The sequence below is a fragment of the Helobdella robusta genome, assembly GCF_000326865.2.
Source record: "Helobdella robusta unplaced genomic scaffold HELROscaffold_4, whole genome shotgun sequence".
NCBI lineage: Eukaryota > Metazoa > Annelida > Clitellata > Rhynchobdellida > Glossiphoniidae > Helobdella > Helobdella robusta.
Genome location: NW_008704902.1, coordinates 5,936,775 through 5,960,211, shown reverse-complemented (window position 1 = coordinate 5,960,211; position 23,437 = coordinate 5,936,775). Strand labels below are relative to the sequence as shown.

At 32.4% G+C, this 23,437-nt stretch overlaps 5 protein-coding genes across 5 annotated transcripts in view; 3 read left to right on the top strand and 2 right to left on the bottom strand.

The window, feature by feature from the left end:
* HELRODRAFT_162697 (hypothetical protein) overlaps positions 1-2,933 on the bottom strand; it is a gene marked incomplete at both ends in the record, with an annotated part of 3,778 nt that extends 845 nt beyond the window's left edge. Inside the window, 4 exons of the mRNA XM_009024824.1 lie at positions 1,858-1,990; positions 2,192-2,265; positions 2,384-2,657; positions 2,872-2,933. Of these exons, the coding sequence (XP_009023072.1) occupies positions 1,858-1,990; positions 2,192-2,265; positions 2,384-2,657; positions 2,872-2,933 (543 nt within the window). The remainder of the gene's footprint in view (positions 1-1,857; positions 1,991-2,191; positions 2,266-2,383; positions 2,658-2,871) is intronic.
* Positions 2,934-4,209: 1,276 nt separating this feature from the next.
* Positions 4,210-5,423, top strand: HELRODRAFT_155958 (hypothetical protein; the record flags this gene model as incomplete). Its single annotated transcript, XM_009024823.1, has 4 exons — positions 4,210-4,333; positions 4,399-4,664; positions 4,750-4,968; positions 5,097-5,423. 4 exons carry the CDS (start codon positions 4,210-4,212, stop codon positions 5,421-5,423), a joined length of 936 nt encoding a protein of 311 aa, XP_009023071.1.
* A 2,868-nt stretch (positions 5,424-8,291) lies between these two features.
* HELRODRAFT_66584 (hypothetical protein) lies at positions 8,292-18,281 on the bottom strand (the record flags this gene model as incomplete). Its single annotated transcript, XM_009024193.1, has 4 exons — positions 8,292-8,477; positions 9,667-9,801; positions 10,585-10,729; positions 18,175-18,281. Coding segments are annotated over 4 exons (573 nt in total), but the record flags the coding sequence as incomplete, so codon positions are not given.
* Positions 18,282-20,119: 1,838 nt separating this feature from the next.
* Positions 20,120-20,750, top strand: HELRODRAFT_162692 (hypothetical protein; the record flags this gene model as incomplete). The annotated part of the gene is made up of 2 exons (XM_009024822.1): positions 20,120-20,517; positions 20,597-20,750. The coding sequence occupies 2 exons, from the start codon at positions 20,120-20,122 to the stop codon at positions 20,748-20,750; spliced, it is 552 nt and encodes a 183-aa protein (XP_009023070.1).
* Positions 20,751-20,916: 166 nt separating this feature from the next.
* HELRODRAFT_162691 (hypothetical protein) lies at positions 20,917-22,143 on the top strand (the record flags this gene model as incomplete). Its single annotated transcript, XM_009024821.1, has 3 exons — positions 20,917-21,394; positions 21,456-21,599; positions 21,701-22,143. The coding sequence occupies 3 exons, from the start codon at positions 20,917-20,919 to the stop codon at positions 22,141-22,143; spliced, it is 1,065 nt and encodes a 354-aa protein (XP_009023069.1).
* Between the last annotated feature and the right edge of the window lie 1,294 nt (positions 22,144-23,437).

Genomic DNA, 23,437 nt, shown 5'->3' with positions numbered 1-23,437 from the left:
AAGCATAAAAGCACTATATAAACAAATTTTAAAAATTAAAAAACGTTTGGTTCTTCATAGTTAAAAATGGCGCCAAACAAAAGAAGTTTTTCATATTTTTGACATTTTGAGCTCCGATAGCTCAAAAAATTCAATACAGATTTTAACGAAATTTTGTGATTTATTTGTGACTATAAGGTACTTCTAAAATAACAAAAAATATTTATTTATTTTGCGATAGATTTTGAGCTACGCTGTTTTGAAATCGGTGAAATTTTCAAAAAATTCATTTTTTTCTAGATTTTTTGTTCAAAATATCCTTTGATTCGAAACAATAACATTTATTTTTTTTGTTATTACATTGTTTCACTGATATGCACAAAAAATTTCATCAAGATATGTTGGCTAGTTCAAGAGATATAGCGTTCTACGTAGGTACAAGTTTTGAAAAAAATCGCTTAAAAATTTGAGGATGCTGTCACAAAAATCTTCATAACTTGAAAAATAATTGAAATTTTTTTATAAAAATTTTATTTTGTCGATGAAATACATTGAGGTACTTACTGTTCAAATTTAAAAAAAATCGGAGATGGTCGGGCGTGGACCATGGTTCAAGTTGACAGAGAATGACCCTTTTAAAGAAAAGTTTTTCAAGAATTTTTGACAGCGGGGAAAGAATGGAGATGGGTCTGTAGTTGTTAATGTCATCTTTGTTTCCTTTCTTGAATACCGGTATGATTTTGGATATTTTAAATGAGTCAGGAAAGATTCCAGTGCTTAGTGATAAGTTGAAGATATGATTAAGTGGTGATATGATAGAGAAAATTATGCGTTTGATAAGAAACATGTTGAGTCCATCGTCTGCATAGCTCTTTTTGTTTTTCAAGATATTAACAGTAGTTAATATTTCTTGTTCAGTAACAGGATATAGACAAATGGAATGTGGTGTGGATGGGCTCATAAAATCTGTAGGACTACCATAGCTGGGAGGTTGGTTTGAGAGTAGTTGGCTAGCGATGTTTGCAAAGTGGTTATTGAGAAGGTCACAAATTTCTTGTTTATTTTCAATTGCTTGGTTGTTGATAGTTAGTTTGGTGATTGATGAGTTTGGAGGTTGCTTGTTTAGAATGTCTTTGATAGTGTTCCATTTTTGTCCAACATTGTTATGTGTGTGTTCAAGTTTGTTAGAGAAGTAGTTTCGTTCAGTTTTTCGTTTAATAGATGTGAACATGTTTCTGAGGCTTTTGTAGGTGGCAATGTTGCGGGTGGTTGGATATTTAAGGCTTATGATGTATAGGTTTTTTTCTTTTTCGCAAGGCTTAGAATGTTGTCATTGATTCAACATTTTTTGTTTTTGACAGGATGGAGGGGGGCAAAAGTGTCTAGAGAGTGAGTTAAGATAGTATTCAAAACAGAGCAGCAGTCGTTGACATTTTTTAGAGAAGTCAAAGAATTCCAGTTGTGGTTCGATAAGAAATTGTTGATGTTGTTTATAGATTCTTCAGTTAGGTTTCTGAAGTGCTTAATAGGGGCATGGTTAAAGTTTTCTGATTTGGAAGCGATGGCGAATATAGGGAAATGGTCAGATATGTCAGACAGTATTATTCCAGATAAGTGAGGAGTTACGTTGTTAGTAAAGATATTGTCGATGAGTGAGCAAGAAGTTGAGATGCGAGTAGAGGAGGTTATAAGAGGTAAGAAGTTGTATGATGATAGTAGGTTAGAGAAGTCAGCAACGACGTTGTCACTGTTGAGTTTATTGAGGTCAAGGTTAAAGTCGCCAATGTGTGGTTTGAATGTGGGTAAAATAAGTTCGAGCTTTTGGGTTAAGATATTAGGGTCAGTGTTGGGGAGTCTATATACTGCTAAAATATTTACGTGTGTGTTGTTTAATTTTAAATTGACACCAAGAAGGTCAATAATGGTATCGTTCAGAAGCAAATTGTTTACCATAGAAAATTCAATGCCTGATCTGATGAAGATTCTGACTCCACCACCTATTCTGTCAGACCTGTTTTTAAAAACAAAATTGTAATCATTCATATGAACTAGTTTAGCGGTTTCGTCATTCAGCCATGTCTCTGATATAATAATAATGGAAAAAAAATAAGATAAAAATTTATTTAAAATTAAAATTTCAGAAATTTTATTTAAAAGACTTCTGCTGTTTATGTGAAGTAGATGTAGAGGGTGATCATAATTGTTGATGTACTTGGCTTCTAGAATGTTGAGTAGATCTCTTGTGGTGTAGTAGGATGACTGTCTGGTGAATGAATCTAGGAGGTTCTTTGTGGGGTCGATGTGGGTGTTGTAAGCGTTGAAAGGTTGATCGTCATCATCGTTGTTTGATGGTTGAGGATGTTGTTGGATAGAATTGATTGTGGAATAAGTATTGTTAACAGACATTGTTGTGATTTATTGATGTCGCAGAATTGACATCGGAGGGAGGACCCATCGGCGATGAGGTTTGTTGTTGTTTATGTGGTTCAACCAGCTGGGAAGGGCCCATCATGACTGACTCGACTGGCTGAGTGGATTCTTCCAAAGAAGTTAAAATGGAAGCTACCTCAACTGTGTTTTCTACATGTCGATGTGAGTTGACCAGCGATGGTGTATTAACATTTGGTAGGTCAACAGGATGATGATTTGGTAGTGAAGTTGTAGTGGTTAGTTGGAACCTACAGTATATGGGGAGTATTTTTTCTTTTTTTTTTTGAAGTAACAGTGCTCCAAGAGCCTTCGTGGCCACTGGAATTAGAGTTGTTTATATTGATGTTATTGTTAGGAGTTGAAAGTGAAGAACGAGCAGGAGCAGCTACAACGTTGAGATCCACCAGCGATTGGGTTCCCTGCTTCAAGATTTCATCAGATGGTGGTGTGCTGATTTCGGACGAAGCCGGATGAACGATCTTAGGAGATGACGCATCCGAGCTGTACCGAGTAGCTTTTAACATTGTTTACGTTGGTGTTGTTGGTATTATTAAGTTCACTTTTATGAACTCGAGAGGCTGCGTTCAGCATGCTGCATAGATAAAGTTGCTGATTGTGCAACATATTGCATATGTCGCTTTTAATTTCGTTGAAGTTAAATTTAAGAATAGAGTCATTATTAGGTACCCGTAAGTTAGAACTAACGTAGGTAGGAAGCTCTGTTGATAAATTTTTTTCGCAGACTAGTCCTAAATAGCGAATGGTTTCGCGTAGTTTGTCCCTTTTGTGTTTCTTTTTAGGACCACGTGGTATATCGAAATTAACATCAATCTTCAGCATATATATATATATATATATATATGCTGCAGACATAACAAAACAACAACACACAACAAATGATGATGTGATGATGATGGCGTTGATTAGTAGTAGTGGTACTAGTGTAGTAGTAGCAGTAACGGAATGCACGTTCAGTCTTCGATCTTTGAACTCTATAGGTAGGAATAATAAATTAGTTAGATAGGTAAATAATAAACAAAACGGTTAAATAGTTTGATGACTCGAGGTTATTATTGTGGGTAACCAAAAGGTAAGGGTTGTTAACATAAAAAAAATAAATTACTGTATCATTATTTTTGTTTGTTTGTTTTATCAATTTATTTTTGTTTATTTAATTAACTTTTTAATTATAAAATATAATATACTTATACAAAATACATTTAATTTAATTTTAAATTTTAAAAGATTTTAAATTATGGTATTAAATTAATATTAATTATTATATATAATATTATATATGTACTCGTGTCATATTACAATAATTTAATATACACTAAAGGTGTAGTCTTAAAAATAAAATATAAATAATTCAAAAAATCCAAAACAAAAAGAAGCAATTAGAATGAAAAAACATCTTCAAAGGCATGAAATGATAAAATTTCTATATTCTAATTAATTAAGTGAAGATTTTATTTTTTTAAAAATTGTTTTATCTCTCTGATGTCAACTGCGGTGTTAACTGATTAATTAATACTATTAATTATAATTTTCATCATAAAAAAAACAATGAAATTTTTAATGGAATAACTTTTCAATAATAACATTTTAAAGATTTTATGTTTTGTAATTTCCTCTCATGTATTGAATTTAAACTAAACAATTTAAATTTTAATCATTAATTTTTATTGCTTTCTCCAGATATTTATAAAGCTAATGAACATTTTAAAATTAGCTGTAAGTAAAAGTTGTTTCAAATCTGAAAAGCATGTTGTAGTTGCGAGTGTTTAATTTTTAAGCAATATGGTTCTTGGACCACTTGAGTTTGTTATTGGCGGAGTTTCAGCTTGCGGGGCTGGTTTTTTCACAAATCCTCTTGAAGTTGCTAAAACAAGAATGCAGCTGCAGGGAGAATTGATGGCTCGAGGTTATTAATTCTATTGAGTTTAGGCATAATTCATTTTAAATTTTAATTAAAACTTTTTAAATCAGGCAATTATCAGGTTCATTACAAAAATGTGGTTCATGCATTTTATGTAATTGCAAAAAAGGATGGCATTTTAGCCCTACAAAATGGCTTAGTTCCAGCTTTATGGTACCAACTTTTTATGAATGGTATTCGACTTGGTGTGTATGAAACATTAGATAATTGGGGATTTATAAGATTGAATGGCGAACAAGTATCACCTTTTCGTTCAGTTATTGCTGCTGGGCTGTCAGGATGTGTTGGAGCATTTGTTGGAAGTCCATTTTTCATGGTAGATTGTTTTTGCAATTTTATTTCTATTCACAAAAAATTATTTTTCTAAAATTTTGTATGGATTTTCCAATAATATATTTTAGGTAAAAATACAATTGCAATCAATGGCAGTAAAAGATATAGCTGTTGGTCACCAGCACTGTCACCACAGCATGAGAGAGGCTATCAACACAATATACAAGCAGCATGGGTTATTTGGATTGTGGCGAGGTGTTTCTTCTTCAGTTCCTAGGGTTATGGTGGGATCCGCAACTCAACTCACTACATTTTCTTTCTTCAAACAAAAGATAGTTGATGCTAAAGTTCGTTAAATCATTTGGCCTATGTAATCTAATATTTTATCAATTAAAATCTGGTTTAATGTAATCTTTTTATAAATTCAATAAAATTCTTAGTGTTTAAATATGGACTGACTCTGCACCAACTCCAGATATTCAAATCACCTCATGACTGGAAGAATGGATTCACAGCAAGCATGATCAGTGGGCTTGTTGTTGTATTTTTTATGACGCCATTTGACGTGGTGTCAACACGTGTGTACAATCAAGGAGTTTGCCCAGAAGGAAAAGGCATGTTTTACAATGGAGTCGTTGACTGTTTCATCAAAGTTTTCAAATCAGAGGGGCTTTGGGGGTTTTATAAGGGTTGGGGTGCATCATTGTTTCGCGTGGGGCCCCATACCGTTTTAACGCTATTGTTTTGGGACCAACTAAAGCAAGCTTGCAGAAACCTCCACATTGACCACAAACTCAATTAAATTAAACCTATCATTTATTCTTATTGCCGCTTCTGATTCGCTGTTACTTTATTTCAGAGTGTCGGAGCCGGATGAAAAATATCCGACTTCGATTCCGGCCACTCAAAAAATCCGACTCCGAGTAAACATTTCCGACTCCAGGTCCCAGAATAAATGTTCAACTTTTGCATAATAATTTCACGTTATTATCACTAGTAAATAAAAAAACACTTAAAATCAGTCAATGTAATTGTTTTTCTAAGTAAAAGTGCTGTATTTTATGTTCTAAATTTTTTCAACTTGGATCATGATTTCACCATTACTGAAAAAAATACTTTAAAAAACACTTAAAATCAGTCGAAGTAATTGTTTTTCTTTGTAATATTATTATATTTTTATGTTTTAAAACTAACTGAAAAAAATTGTGATTTCGTTGATATTATTTAGTATCTATTTTCTTTATTAAAGATAATTACCTATTGCTACACACATTTATTTTCCAGAATACACCATCAGAAAAAATTAATAACCTTTCCAAAATACACCATCAGAAAAAAATTAATAACCTTTTCCGGAGTCGTATAAAAAAATTAGTGGGCTTGTTGTTGGCCCCTCAAAAAAATTTGCCCCAGCCCCTCAAAAAATTCCAACTCCGGCCAAAATCTTCGACTCCGACACTGCTTTATTTTCAATTTACGTTTTAAATTGGGCTACAATCTACGTGTATTTTTAAATGATTTTATCTTTTGTGTTAATTAAAGTGCAATCAAAATTTTTATCAGTGATATAGCTCATTAGCATATTTGCCTCATATCCATATCATGTTATTTCTGCAAATAATATTTTTTAGACTTTATCCTGTCATAATTCTTGAACATTAATTTTTCAATAGATTAAAAATAAGATTTGATATTATCAATAATATTTGACATTTTGATGATTATATTTTAATATATAAATATTTTAAACCGTTTCTTCTGTAACATTTAAAATCACAGTCTTAACCTAAAACAATAGGAGTATCTCACTGATGAATTTGTATTAAAAGAAATGTTGTCCGTTACAAGATGATCTAAATTTGAAAAAATTTGTTCCGAAAAAGATCGAAGTCACATTTACGTTAATCTCGTTGAATTAGATTTGCCCAGCGTCACGGCTGCTACCCGGTCCTACTCCGGTGAATTTACAAGTGCTGAGTATGAGTAACAGTTGAACGAAAGAAGTTCAGCCTTAACAATATCGGACGGAAAGTATCCATTGTAGTTCTAGGCAGAAACTGAGCACTAGTCGATGAAAAATATAGTTAGTATGAAAATACATTTGATAGATATAGCCAATGACAGTCCCGACAGATGACCCCTTCCCGCATATAAAATGACGACTAATCGTGTGCGTTGTTTGACATTTAAAACCGCTATCGCTAAATACAAATTGAAATTTTCTGTGGGGCACTAAAAGAGACTACCTCACAATACACTCGAGTTCCTCAAATCACCTATCTCATTTATTCAATAACAATAATGTCATTCCTCCAGTGCCCTGTGCATAGCGTCATAGTATCTAAATAGTAACTCCAGGTATTCCTATTTCCTACTCGCCTAATAAATCATAATGATTATTTTTCAATTTTTAAAAAGCTATAAAAAACAATTTTTATTTATATTTTATTCTATTTACAATAATTTTTCAAAAATATTTACTTTCTCGTGTATATATAAAAAATGTTTATAAAAAATGCTTATCCCTTCAACAACGAATAAGTGAAATGTTATTCTAGTTTAAAAAGTAAAATTCAAATAAAAACGCATAAAAATTTTGATCAACTGTCAGAATCACTACTGTCACTGTATCCTGCTAATAAGGACAACGATGACGTTGTCGACAATTTCGGATTCACACTTTGTTGAAGATTTGAACATTCTGCTATAGAAGCACTTCCTTTTGACTCTGATGGTTTTGTTTTAGGTCGAACCAAGTTTGAAAGAGAATTCGTCTGTGGTTTTGAATAAACAAACTTGTTGGGTTCATCTTTCGACGCCTGCAGAATATAAAATCAATAAATTAGTGTCTAGTTTACAAAAAAAACGCTTCATTTATTGACAAATAGATTTAAATTATTACTAATAGCTGTAGTGAGGTTTAATTTAATTGACTATAAAAGCGTTGTCATATTAAATTTGCCATCAATTTATTCATGCAGCTACGATTCACTAGCTAACCTTAATTGTATTGTACGAGTTTAAATATTATTACGGTTTTTCAAACTGTTAATGCAAAAAACCAAAAATTTGCTCCTATAATCCTATGACAATTTCAGTTTATTTTTGCAATCAATTTGAACAAATTGAGTTAACAAACGTTTTCAAAAAGAAAAAATTAGTCCATGAAAAACTAAAAATTAAAACAAGAGACCTAGGATAATCAAAAAATGCTTGTTAAGTAATAAATTGTGCGACCATACCGGTTCATTTAAAACCTTTAATGCAACTTGAAGTGTAATTAATTTTTTTATCCTCAAAATTTTAATGAAGATTCTTATAGCATACAATTTTTAGCTGAATGAAACAATTTTCAAAAAATTAAAATTATTTACAGGCCTTTGGGAAATGAGAAATCTTTGGTACTTTGAAGGCAGGGTTGTCGTCACTAGCATCGTTTATTCTTTTAATGTTGTTTCTATATATTTTCCTGAAGAAATAAATATAAATTTTAGAAATATTGTTAAAAAAAATTTAATTTCACTTAATTAATTACTATAATAAACATGTACAAGTTGTAAGTTCAGAGAAGCAGAATTTATGTAGCTCATCACATGGATTATGATAAAATTTTGACTGCTTTCATCATCACCCGCATGAACAAAGTACCAAAAAAAACAAATAAATAATGTTACTTTATCTCTTCTTCGTCTTCTTCTTCTATAAGTTTCTGGAGATGTTCTTGGTAAACCTTCTGCTTTTCAAGAACATCATTCAAATGTACGTGATCATGTTTTTGTTTCATCTCTTTCAAATCTTCTAAAGTTTCTAGCATATTCATTTCATTTTGTGATGCTTTTGTTCGGTTTTCTAACAGCTATACGGTAAAAAATTAACTCTTTCAATCACTTTGTACTAAATTTATTAAATGAATAAACGAACGGTTAAATAATAACAATGAAATGAAACACTGGACAAAGTGATGCGACTGTTAAGATAGGAAAACATTTCAGTAAAGTGAAATCAGACCTGACAAGTTACCTCACGGTACATTGATATGAAAGATCAACTACATCATGCCTCTCAATACATAACAGAAAACCGTTATATTTACTTACAATTTAAATATAATTATAGAATCAGATGTTGGAAAAGGCCAAACACCAAAAAAAACAAGTTTTAAAAATTTAATATTTTAAAAACGAAAAACATACTAATGAGATAAACTTTTCAAATTGATTGCATTGTAACTACCATTCAATTGCAAATTTGTATGTATTGAAATTTGAAAAATCCATAACATATGTATATATAAATTAATTAATGTTCTCGTAAAGCAAAGTTACCAAAAACAACTTCGGAAGCTAATAGAAAATGTAGACAAAGAAGAGATTAGGTATTAAATATTGTTTTATCATAAAAAATAAAAATACTGAAAATTAATTTAGCAGTTGTAAATTGTAATGAAAAGATAGAAATTTTTCTGTATTGTCAGCTGCAAGAACTTTTGCTATTGCACTATACCAAATTCGCAATCAGAGCCTATCAACGCCACAATCATCAATTGAAATACTTTTAATATCTAAGCTGTAATGACCACAAAACGCCCGCTATTACTAATTAAAGTTTAAAGATTAAAAGCATTATTTTATCTAAAAAAAACGTTATAGCAGAAACGGAAGTTGTAATGTTAACCTATTTGGTTACTTAATACACACAAAGCAGAACTCCAAAATATGGCCAAATATTTGGTGAATTTTGACATCTCTAATAAATGTTAAGGAATAAAACAGTTCTAATATTTATTGAATCGTTTGATGGACAGAGATGAGAAAAACTGATTTAAAAATCAATGGATAATTTATAATTTAATATGTAGAAAATTGGCTACAATGTAAATGTAGTGATTATTACTTAAAAAGATACGCTTACAAAAACATGAATAAAAAACGAAAATACAGTTGGTTGAGAGGATATTTTTTAGAAAAGAAAAACAATATTGAATATGCTAAACTAAGCATCAACTTACATATCCCCACATACAAAAACAACCATTAATCACATACCTTCATCGGATCTCCAGCTTCTTCTTCATCTTTTTCTTTTTGTTCTTTGATTGCCAATTGTTCAGCAGTCCTCAATGCTTCAAAATTTCTTGTCGCCCCAGCTTCCAGCACATAATCAGTGCTCACGGGATCAGTCTATTTAATATATGGCATTTTAAATTAAAAAGTAACAAATTTGATTAAGCTTATTCAACATGTGACCATTGTAAAAACGGGTGCTCAGTAACGTATATAATCATATAATTTCATTTAATACATGCATAAAACATCATTGCAACCCATAAAAATGACATAACTCAACATTTTAAACTGATGAAACTTGTTTTATTAATGTTATTCAACAGGTAATCACTGTAACATTGGGAGCTCAGTCATAAATATAATCAATCAACTTCATTTAATACATGCATAGGCATCATTACAACCCATTGTCAAAGGATAATGCACAGCATAAAATATTTTGGGTGCAGGTCTAACACATACAAATATTTGTTCTATAATAAAAAAAACATATTAAGAAAATTTAGAAAACAAACAATAAATAACGTAAATCAATAATAGATTTTTATGTGAAAAAATCCTACAGTCCATCAACATAACTTAAAATTAAAAAAAAACAAATCCATAAAATCATTGGAACAAACTTTTATAAATGATGGCTCAGAGAAGCAGAATATTAATCGCCATTAATGTTTCAGTAGAAATAACAAATTCATCATGGCCATAAATAAAGTATTTTACTCTTTATAATAAAATAATAATTTATAATATAATACTAAACCATAAAATTATTGAAACAATCTTTTTTTACATAAGATGGCTCAGAGAAGCAGAATATTAATCGCCATTATGTTTCAGAAGCAATGATGAAGAATTCATCATGGCCATCACAAATGATAATAATCTAACAAACCAAACCTTGAAAGCTATCTCTGCAATGCATCTTGGACACTTAATATAGAACCTGAAAATATGGAGGCCCAAATAATTTTCATTTTCAACGGTTTCTTTTCGGGAATTAAATTTCTTTCCTTTGTAAATATATTCACCGCAAGTATTGCACCTGAAAGTTTTATCAGTAGTTCTGACATTATATAACTGAAGTTACGATGTTATATCATCAGATACCATATAATTTAGCTATTTAATTGAGAAAAAAATTTAGTTTTTACTATTTTTAAATCAATTCACAATATAAAAAACCGTTTTAACATTTTAAATTATGATTTATAAAAAATTAGATCATTAAATGCTGCTACTGAAAATTAAATTATTTAAAAAAATTAGACATCTGAAAATTTAAAACTTTAGCCAGAAATTTTTCAATTCTGTGATGTTCATGCATAGGTTCCCACAATTTAGAATGTATTGGTCAAAATTAATTTTATGTACGGGTTTGAAGGTACCAGTATCCAACAATGGGCAGTAGTTAACTACTTAGTAGTTTAGGTAGTTTAACGGCTCAAAAGTAGTTAGAGAGTAGTTTAACTACTCAAAAGTAGTTAACTACTCAAAGAGTTAAAAGATAATTTTGTCTACAAAAAATTCCCATTTCTAAATATCAGTTGAAGTGCCCATCACTGAGAAATTCCATGGTAAAAAAAATTGTTTAAACTGTAGCAAGGCCCTAAACCTAAACGTAAACTTGCACCAGTGACTGAAGAGAAAATCAACCAGAGCTTACTTAATATGCTCGTGGAGGACATGCAACCTCTAGCGTAGCCTGAGCGCTCACATCCCTATTTTAATGTTTTGATCAAATAGGAGGCGAACGATTTATTTCATTTTCTTGTTTACTTGATCGGCGTTGCACGTTTTATTTGTTTCTTCGTAATTGGTTACTTGTTATTCGGATTTAATTATCAAAAAATTTCGGAAGGAATAATATTTTGTAATAATGGTGAATAAATGTATTGTTCCGTTTTGCCAAGGGAATTATACAATTGAACAAAAAGTACATTCCTTTTGCTTTCCTAAAGATGAACACATGTTTCAAAAATGGATATCTGCAATTCCGAGAAAAGATTGGAAACCTACTTTGCATTCACGAGTAAGCATGATCTATTGAATAAAGTGCATGACCAGGATTTCAGATTTTAACTAAATTCCTTACATTGTTACAAAATTATAATACATTACATAGCTATGTTATTTGTTTTATTATTATTAGTTGTAATGTGAGTGAGTAGCATGTTTATTGAAATTTATTAATTTTATTAATAATTTAATTACAAATAATAATTATATTTTTTTTTCTAAGGTATGTGAAAAGCACTTTCCAGCTGAGGCCATCATTACTAAAAAATCATCATTTGATGCTAAATCTGGAAAGATGATTTTGACTTCTCTCGAGAGGCCAAGATTAAAAAAAGATTCAGTTCCTTCAATATTTCCTGGATGCCCAGACTACTACAGCACATCAGTAACTCTCAGGGTATTGCCGGATAAAAAGAGGCAGCGAACGGAAAGTTTGAATATTGACAATGCAATTACAAAAAGTCTGATGGAGCACAGTCAATATTTAACAAAAAACAAAATAAATAGTTTTTCTGAATTGTGCGACAAAGTAAAGGAACTTAAACTTTCTAAATTTTGGAATGTCGTATGTCGAGACAATATCTTATTTTTTAATTTATCACATGATGTACCAACAGAAATAGTATATCTACTCGTGGTAAACAAGGAATTAGAACTGAAATTGTTTTTTAAAAGTGTTCGCTTACAATTTATTAATGATATTGAGTCTCCGATAAATGTCAATTATATGTTTGATATAACGACTATTTTGGATGAAGTTGAAAAAAAAGAGAGAGATGGTCTTTTCAACAATAAAAAGGATAATTTGTCAAACCTAAAAGAATTGTTAAAAATTGTAAAAGATAATGACCAAGATAATGAAGTTTTTTTTCAATTTTTTTATAATCAACTGGAATTGATATCAGACAATAAAGAACGACGATGATACTTTTATATTTTCCTGTATTTTCCATTTAATATCACCTAAAGGTTACGAATATGTTAGAAACTTTGGCTGCCTAATTTTGCCTCATCCAGCCAATATCAGAAAAGTTTGTAATTCTTATAGACTAGGACCTGAATATGAACAAGGTGGAGAAGAGTGTCTGCATTACATGTCTAAAAAATTTAAATATTTAAATGAGAAAGACAAAAAGGTAATGCTAATGGTTGATGAAATTTATCTTAAACCATATTTAGATTATAAGGGTGGTAATATTGTGGGACAAAGTGGATCTTCAAATAATTTGGCAACAACTGCTCAAGTTTTTATGCTTAACAGTTTATTGTCTCCTTATAAAGATGTTGTTCATATCTTCCCTGTTAATTCTCCATCGGCTGATATATTGTTTAGTATATGTAAAAAAATTGTTATTGGTTTAGAAAAAATTGGTTTTAAAGTTATTAGCATAATAACAGATAATAATGCTATCAATAAGAAAGCGATGTCAATGTTTTCCAATCCACCAAATGTAAATATTAATTATCCTCATCCATCTGACAACACCAGACCATTATTTTATATAATAGATCCAGTTCACATTTTTAAATGTATCAGAAACAACTGGATTAACCAAAAAAATGACACTGTCTCCTTCTTTTTTCCTAAATTTGATGATCCTAGTGTTTCTATGGTTGCATCCTTCAACACAATTAGAGAATTACAGTCAATAGAATCTGGAATCTGGAAACTTGCTGAAACATGGATATGGTTTAACGGTCAAATCATTATGGCCGAACAGCATAGAAAAACAAAATGTGAAACTTGTTTTACGTGTATTTTCAGATTTTGTTATTCAAGCTCTGAAGGAATTAGGACCCAAACAAAATCTTCCTAACTATTTAGAAACTTCCCATTTCATTGAAATAATTTTGAGGTGGTGGAGAATTGTTAATGTAAAAACTCCAAATGCAGGAATTATAAAGCGAGATGATTATAGAAATCCTATCAATTCTTCTATAGATGATAGTGGCATAAATTACCTGACAAAATTTTTATTTTGGTTGGACAGTTGGAAACAGATGAAAACTACCTCTGGCTGTTTAACGAGAGAAACCTTTTTTGCCTTACGTCACACCACTACTGCTCTAATAGAGGCAAGTAAATACTGTTGTACCGAATTTAATTTAAAATATGTTCATGATTAGATGTTTAATAAAATTTTTAAACACTTTACAAGGCTTGTTTATTTACGTTACTACATATATGTAAACAAAATGCGTTCGCCTCCTAAATGAAATTTGCATAATGAGCACTCAGGCTTGTACTTACGTTAGGCTACGCCTCTAGCCACGGAAGAGAGAACAGGTTTCCAAAAGTTTTGTTTGATTGTCACTCTGGAGATAAACATACTTAGCAGGCGCAGTTTGGGACGATACACAGATGAAGTCTACAGTCAATCAAATGCAAAGCTTGTAGAAACATTGGACAATGTTGAATTTCTCTGTCACTGCTGACTTATGGAGTAGTCACAAAAGATCATTCATTAGAATGACAGTTCACTTTATTGATGAAAAGACTCTTTAAAAAAATTCTAATGTTCTTACCTGTCAAAGAATGAAACATGCACATACCGGAGAAGCGTTAGGCAGGAAAATGATAGATGTCTTTGAGGAATTTCACATTAATTCAAAAGTTGTAACATGTGTCACTGACAATGCCGCTAACATGATCAAGATGTCATTGTTTTTAAAAGAGAACACTACTCAGGCAGACGTGACTACAGATCATGATGATATGTCGACGAATCTGATGAAAGTGAATTAGAAGCAATTAGTGTTGTAGACTTAATTCAAGGTGATTAGACTACAGTTGACTTAAACATCGTTAACAAGCTGAAAAAGCATGTCAAATGCGCTAATCATACTCTAAACTTGGTTGTATCCGTGGACGCTTTGAATGCACGAAAGGATGACAAGTATAGGCGACTGTATGACAGAGCTATGGGTGAAGTGCAAGCCTTAAGTAATGCGGTCAACCGCAGTACTAAACATGCTGACAGTGTTGAAGAAATAGCTGGTGTGACATTCTTAAATCCTACATGCACAAGATGGATGTCTGACGTATTTGGCTGTCAAACGTGTTGCAGAAATGGGACTAAACAAAGTTCGGGAGTGTGAAACTAAAATAGGATTTGCCGTAATGAAAGAGAATGAAATGGGCTTTTGAAAGCCCATATCTTATTGTTTAAGCCAATTGCTAGACCCATGGAAATATTGCAGAAAGACAATGATTGCTATTTAAGATATGTCATACCAACGGTAATGGGTGTTCAATCGAAACTACAAATAAGTTTGAGAAAAGCAGAAGATGACATCAAGCCACTTGTAAATTCTCTTATTGACAGCATACAGACTAGATTCAAACCATCCCTTGAGGATGATCAAATGCACATTGCTACAATGCTGATCCCAAAATTCAAGCTTAACTATTTACCTTTTGAAAGTCGGAGTGAAAAGAAATACTTCTAACCCATGCCTTCTATGCACTGCGCAGTAGAGTGGAGTGACTTTGGCAAAAAAATTTTTCTTATTTTTTAATTTCCTTCCGTTAATCGATGACCCTATGGGAAACCATCATTCGTACAAAAAATTAAAAGTGTGTGACTTTATCTCGAGGTGGCGCACCATGAAGGCATTTCATAAAAAAAATTTGTATTTGTACTTCTAACAAGAAAATTTGTTTCGATACAAGGAAACGAAAGTATGATGATTTTATGAAAAAATCCGTCTGTAGTCCAAGTACTTCGTCTACCCAAATGATAGTTTCAACATCTGGTAGTTCTTCAACTGATATATGAGGATGAGATTCGCATCATAGAAACGCTACGTCAATCTGGCAAATAAATTCAACAAATGAGATGTCAGTTGCAAAATCTAGCTACCGCATGTGATAGAACTTTAATTTCTGATCGATCTGCTGCATTTATTGTTACGCTGTCTTGCTTGATTTGAATGTTATTAGTACAGACGATTCATCAAAAGTAATAGACAGAAGCAAGTTACGTCGAGAGCAAAAAAAAGTACGCAAACATATGCAATATGCTGCTGAGGGCAATCAAATTATTACAGCTATTTATTTCGACGGTCGTAAAGACAAGACTTTAGTCGTGACTACTACTAACAATTCAGCACATCGAAAAAATAATACAGAGAAGCATATTTCTCTCTTGTCAGAGCCATTTTCTGAATACATCGGTTATCTATTGATTCTGGAAAAGCAAATACGATTGAAAAAAGCATTGTTAATTTTCTTGAAATGAAATTTGAATTTTGTTTTTCCTTGGTGACAATTGGAAGGCACAGCGGTAAACATGGGACACAAAAATGGAGTCATTGTTTTACTAGAAAAACACCCGAAACGACCTTTGCAATGGTGTGCGTGCCTGTTACACGCAAATGAATTACCGTTTCGCCATTTGTTCTCCAGTCTCGACGGTACTACAACAGGCCCTAATAGTTTTTCTGGCAGTATAGGAAAAAGGCTCGACAGCAGTTTTGACTTCAAAGTATTTGAAGCATTTGAACCAATCCCAACAGAACTGCCAGATCTGAATACTGATTTGCTAAGCAAAAATATCTGTATCAGATGTGCTCCGCAATTTCTCACCAAACTTAGCTATTAAAGGTCCAGGAAAACTGACACATTCTCGATGGTTGACTTGTGCAAACAGGTCTCTTCGGTTATATATTGGAACAGCTAACCAGGCGGAAAACTTGAAAAAATTAGCCAATTTCATCATGAAAGCTTATGCACCAACCTGGTTTGATATCAAGACAAAATCATCTTGTAAATATGGTCCAATTTATGTGTTCAACATGGTTAAAAAGTGTTTGTATTTTGCGTGATGACCTAAAAAACATTGTCTTTAAAACCGTTAAAAAAATGCTTTCTTCGCTCATCCAGAAAATATATTGCTAGCTATGTTACAAGATGATGCAGAACACATAAGAGAACTAGCTCTTCGGAAAATTTTAAAAGAAAGGAATCCAAAGGGACAAAAGTTCGTGAATTCAAACTTCCAGAGCTTAAGATTGATGCATCAAGCTAATATTATTTAATATATTGGGCGATAGAAAAAATGACAGAGCCTCCACTCACAATGAAATATAGCGACATAAAAATTTCAAATGACATTTCTTCAAAATGTTGTCCTGAAATTGAAAAGTATTCTTGCCACACTCAGGCAGTAGAAAGGTGCGTCAAGCTTGTGACAGAGGCTTCAATATCTGTTTGTGGACCAGAAGCTAGAGATGGATTTATTCGAACCAGAATAAAAGCCAGACAAGATATACAAATTTTCAACACCAAATCTTAGTATTTTGGTAAAAAAGAAGGTGCAGAGACTTTGGAATTGTTTTTATTTTGATTTAATAATAACTATCAAATATACTAGTAATTTTAAGTATCAGAATATAAAATATATAGAAGCATTGTGTAAAATAAAGTTCCGTCAGTAAATCAAAAGTTGATTTTTTTTTCAGAGTTCAAACCAGATGCACTACCTGAAGATTTTGATTTAGAAAGCTAAAATTTTGCGAAAACACATCTTAGACAATGGGTCATTGATTGGCAGTACAGGAATAATAAAATTAAAAAAAAAGTTTTTTCACTCCCCCCTACTGCGCAGTCTTGAAGTAAAGAAGTCCTTTTCCGGTGAAAAGATTTCAATGGCAAAACCACAGCACACAAGATAAAATATTTTGTCCACTACTCATTGTTTATATATTATCACCTGCTATTTAATAATTTAAATTAATAGAAAGTTCTGTTAAATTAAAATAATAAAACTATATAAATCAGGTTTTGATTTTTATTATTTAATTCTATAATATAATTTGCTATATTAAGCAGTTAATGCAATGATTATTTTAATATCTAATTATATTAATTGTTTTATTTATATTTTTAGATCAGAAGAGCCGATTGATGACTTGTATTCCTTTGTGACAGAGAGCAATGACACTCACACTATTGACAGCAGGTGAGCGATAATATCGTGGTTCTCGTTTTCCCAAAATTTTTGTTTAAAGTTATTATTTTGTGTTTCCACATTTTTTTTTCTTTAATTTTTGATAATTTTAAGTTTAATTAAATTGAGTACTAAGTTTGTAAAATGCCGGGACCTTAAATTTTAAGTTTAATTAAATTGAGTACTAAGTTTGTAAAATGCCGGGACCTTCAGGTGGGTAATTGTAGATTCAAAAAATCTTGTTTCATTGGGTAACAATATGACGAACATATATGAACGAAACTAATGACGATATAACAAGCTTGAGCCTAACGTTATTAACATTACTAATTTATCTCAATACGTCAGCACATGTAAAAAATATTATCATTTTTATTAGTTAAAATTGTCCTACCTCTGGAGAACTGGGTCTCTGGATGCTAAACGATGATTGATTAGTTAAAATTGAAACAGTATGATGCTCCTAAGCTATAAACTAATTTAAAAAACTATTCTTGTTTGATAATATAATTTGAATTACCTCATATTAAATGGAGCCATGAGACGAATGCAGAAAGTTCGATTTTTTGGTAGCTTTAGTTTAGGAATTTTAGTTGGATCAAAGTCTGGTGGGTAGTATTTCTGTAGAAATAAAAAAAATTAATACATTCAAAATTTTAAATAAGATGAAAATAGTTTTTATAGCAATCCCTAATAACAAGCTAGCAACAGTATAAATCATTACAGTTTTTTGCAAAGTTATCTGTTGGTGTAAAAACTATGCTTAACTTCTACTGAAGAGTTAGTAACTACCAGTTAACTATTTTTAGTTAGTAACTCCACCGATATAACCTGCATGAACTTATTTCAGTCTTTTGAGTTTTTTTTTCATTCAAACCTGACCCTAACACACTTTCAATTTTATATGAACAGTAGGGGTAAGTGGACTCTTATGCTCCTCAGGATATACTCTTATGAATGATAACTGTTAGTTACTAACACCTCACAATAGTGAAGCTACTTTTATTTTACTTTTATTCAAGTAGTTTATGACTACCAGTTAGCTAATTTAACCCATATATGCCCAAACACCCTTATAAAGGATGCCTACTATTTAGCGTATTTAATTTGATAGACAGGATGTTATGAAAATCTTTTGTGAAGATAAACAACGGTAGACATTTTCGTTTTAAAAATTGGTTGCGGTTTAACAAAAACTTAATTTTTGCTATTACAAGTGACTTTTGAAGTTGGTCAGCCAGAATTTAATTATTTATGACGTCTGCAAAAAAGTTTGTAAATAAACACATTTATGAACAAATTGAGTTAAATTTGTGTTGCACATGTTGCCTGATATAATTAAAAATATATAAATTAGCTGTTTAATTTCTAACATTTAGAGGCAAAGTGTGATGATTCTTTATAATGAGTGCTGGGCATTTGCATAGTTCATAATTTTGATATTATGCTTGATAGGGGAGCGTTCCTAAAACGCACCCCCAGTGAAATTCAAATAACGCGTACCATAAACTTTGAATTTTTATTTCTATTCGCTTTTGGTCTATCGGAAGTAAACTTTTAACACCGAAAGCGTGTTTGTTTTGAATACGAGCCTGCTTCACGAACAAAAGTAAGTTTTGTTACCTTTTTCGATAATTTTATCAATTCTTAAAATTGGTCTGTAGTTATTCAGAATTATTATCTCTTAATGTATATTATCTTAAAATGTTGCTAATCCTGTAGTGAATAAATGCTATTTAAAATAATATCAATATTTTGTACGGTATTTTCGAGATGGTCGTCTACGTGAGTTCTGTGAGTTTTCCCAAAATGCACCATCCATTGATTCCCAAAACGCACCATGAGGTGCGTCATGGGAAAATATCAGCAATTTTTTAATAAAATTAAAGAACATTTTATAAAATTAAATTATTAAAATATAATGATTATATTTTCAATTATTATGCCATAATAATTAAAAGTTAAAACCATAATAATTAAGGGTTTAACTTTTAAGGTAGTTTTATGTTACAAATTATAATGACCACATTGTTATTATATTACAATCACAATGTTGTCATTATAATTTGTAACACAAAATTGCCTTAAAAACCATAATCATGACATAATTATATACTTGCCTTTTACAAATACTATGGATATGCAATGCTAGGGTACCAGTTTGCTTACTTAATGCCTACTAATTTTGTTATTAACATATTTATTATGTACTAAATCATTTTCCTATCATTTACAGATGGGTCGTTACTACATAAAAAAAAGCACAAGAAGAAATTATAGCTCAGAAAATTTGAAGAAAGCTTTGGAGGATTTACGTGAAGGTCAATCATATCACAGTGTTTCAAAAAAGTATACTATACCACGTCGAACACTTCAAAGACATATGAAAGGCACTATCCGACAACCAGGATGTATAAAGCTTGGTATAAAGCCCTAACCCTAACCCAACGAATCCCAGAACTACCATGATGAGGAGAGAGAATAACGAGGTTGACAACCCGATGATACCTTCAAAGTCGAATGCTCCTGTACTTGGGATGAACGCACAAACCAACCCGAACCCGAACCCATCGCAAACTGATAGTAACGAAATGATGACGATGATGTCGGAGCAATTGGTGGCGATAAAGGGGATGATGATGAACATGATGGAGGACATGGGTTCAATGAAAGCAAGAATAAATAAGATGGAAGAGAAAGGAAGAATTAGTTCACAAACAATAGACAAGGATAGGGACGACACTGCTGTGTTGACACCAAAGGGTCGGGGTTTAAAAAATAGATCGGATAAGAGGAAGAAGGATGATGAGAACCTTGAGGATTTAATCCAGCAGGATCGGAATAAAAAGAGTGATGGTCTCAAGTAAATCGGAGATAGAAATGCAGCAGCAGAGGAGAACGCAACGGCCAAAACGGATATTGACGCAGGACGAGTTTGACAGGGAGGTAGAATTGGACGAGGATAGACATATAGAGATTATGGAGAGGTATGCGGCGGGACTCTACAGGGGTGGTGGTGAGGGGGTGGGGGCGGATTTACAGTTGACGGAGATGGAGTTGCACTATGCGGAAACGCATCCCATAAACCTACATTAGCTAGCACGGGGACAGATAGATAGGCAAACCAGGGACCCCAAACCATGGCTGCCCGCTAAACGAAAGAAGAACCTCGAGGTTCTTAACCTTAGTAAAAAGGAATTTAATGAAGATGTTATTAACTTGCTGGGAAAAGGGATGAAATTCTGCTTTTCTGATTTGGAATATGGACGAAAGTGGTGTGACGACTGTCCACAAGCCTGGGCGTATTATTGCCAAGAAGGGCACTAAACAAGTTGGCAAGATTACGAGTGGAGAGAAGGGGAAAAATGTAACAGTAATATGCGCAGTAAATGCACATGGATCCTATTTACCACCGGCAATGATTTACCCACGAGTAAGGATGAATCCTCAGTTGTTAAAAGGAGCACCACCAGGAACATTAGGCTTTGCAACCAAAAGTGGTTGGACAGACTGTGAGGTTTTTGTGAAGTGGTTAAAGCACTTCACAGATGTTGTTAAGCCAACCCTGGAAAGAAAAGTCATACTTCTAGTAGATGGACATGCTAGCCATAAATCACTAGAAGCCATTACATTTGCCAGAGATCATGGTATAGACCTTATCAGCTTCCCTCCACATTGCACTCACAGGATCCAACCACTAAATTTAACTTTTTTTGGTCCATTGAAAGGATATTATCGAAGTGAATGTGACAAGTGGATGATCTCAAACCCAGGAAAAAGAATCTTTCTTCGAAATTGCAGGAATTTTTGGGACTGCATACATGAAATGTGCAACTATTGACAAAGGCGTTTCCGGTTTTAGAAGTGGAGGAATCTGGCCATACAATAACGACATCTTCACAGATGCAGAATTTGCACCATCATTGATGACTGAAAACAACTTAGGTAACTATTTCAATTTAGTCCATCATTTCCTTTTTAACCTATTAAAGATTGTTAAATTTAGGTAATTTTTCAATTATGTAACCTAAATGTCATTATTGCAGTCATAGACACCGTGGTTGCAGGTTCATCAGTCATAGACACCGTGGTTGCAAGTTCATCAGTCGTAGACACCGTGTTTGCAAGTTCATCAGTCGCAGACACCGTGGTTGCAAGTTCATCAGTCGTAGACACTGTGGTTCCAGGTTCTTCAATTCAGGTCATGATACAATCATTGTCTCCATTACCAAAAGCCGAGCCTCGATCTGGAAAAAGAAAGGCTGAAGCAGCAGAAGCGCTGACATCAACACCTTTCAAACAAGCTCTGTTGGAAAAGCATCAACTGCAGCAAATGAAGGTAGAAAATCAAGCCAGAAGAAAATTAATTCTTAAAAAAAAAGCTGAAGAAAACTGTGGCTGCTTCTTTGGCTGCTCGAGAGAAGAAAACTCCTCCACAATCTGCTTTTTCTACAACCAAGAAAACAGTGCCAAAGAAGAAAATTGTTGACAGTGACAAACGCACGCCGAAAAATAAAGATAATGAAATCTGTCCAGGATGTGATGAGGTGGGTAGAACAGAAGATTGGATTCGGTGCAGTGGTTATAAAACAGGATGTGTCTACACGCTGGAATAGATAATATTTTATGTTGCAATCTTTGCTCAATGAATACGAGGATGTTGTGACTATCTTGGAAAATGAAAAGCAGTATGAAAAACTTGAGCAAATTTGAATAAAGCAGACATGCAAGTTATAGTTGATTTTCTGCACGACTTTCATGAAGCGACCGTTATGCTATCTAAATCCAAGGAGCCAACAATTCACCTTGTCTGGCCTATGCTTGATCGTCTGTTGTCATCTTGCAAACGTAAAACAATGGATAGTGAAGTGGTTTGTGAAGTTAAATCAGCATTTGAAAAATCCTAGAAAGAAAAATATACCTTACATCCTATACATAAAACTGCAACAGTCCTCTGTCCTGCATTTAAACATTTGTCATTTGTTACTTTAGAAGAAAAAAACTCAATATATTCTGATATTCGCATGGATATCCAACAACAAGTGTTACCAAATGAGGATGATGGTCATAATGACTGTAGTACTGAAAGTGATAATGAAATTACCAAACTAGACTCTAGAAAAGCAACAGGTTTCAATTTCATCTAATGTTTTAATTTATTATATGTTAAATAAGTAATTTTGGTTATGTAAAGAAATGTTTGTGCTTTGATTATTTTAAGGTGAGAGAAGTTCAAAAAGACCTAATTTAGATTTCAATGCCACAGATGAGACATTCCTGTCAGGACAGATGACAAGAACTGTGTCCATTTCGCAGGATGAACTAACAGGGTATCTTGACCAGATAATCGACACTGTAGATGTGCTTTCATACTGGAGAATGAATGACAAAAAGTTCCCAAAGATGGCATTACTCGCAAAAAAAATATTGGCAATACCAGCAACTAGCACGCCCAGTGAACGCATATTTTCAACATGTGGACTTTTGCTAAATGACAGACGTTGTCGAATGAATACTACAACACTTGAAATGCTTCTTTTTCTCAAATACGACATGGACATTTGAAATGTTTTGAAAGATATTTTCTCTGGCTTTCTTGCTTATTTTTGTTTTTATTACATTTTTTCATATTATTTGTTGAGCGCTTTGAGAAAACTTTTGAAAACGCTATATAAATTGTAATAATAATACTGTATTGTGTTGTATGTTGTTTTTTATCAAATTTCGTTACAAGAACTCGAACAGAACCGAACCCATATTTTGAAAGAACTAGAACCGAACTA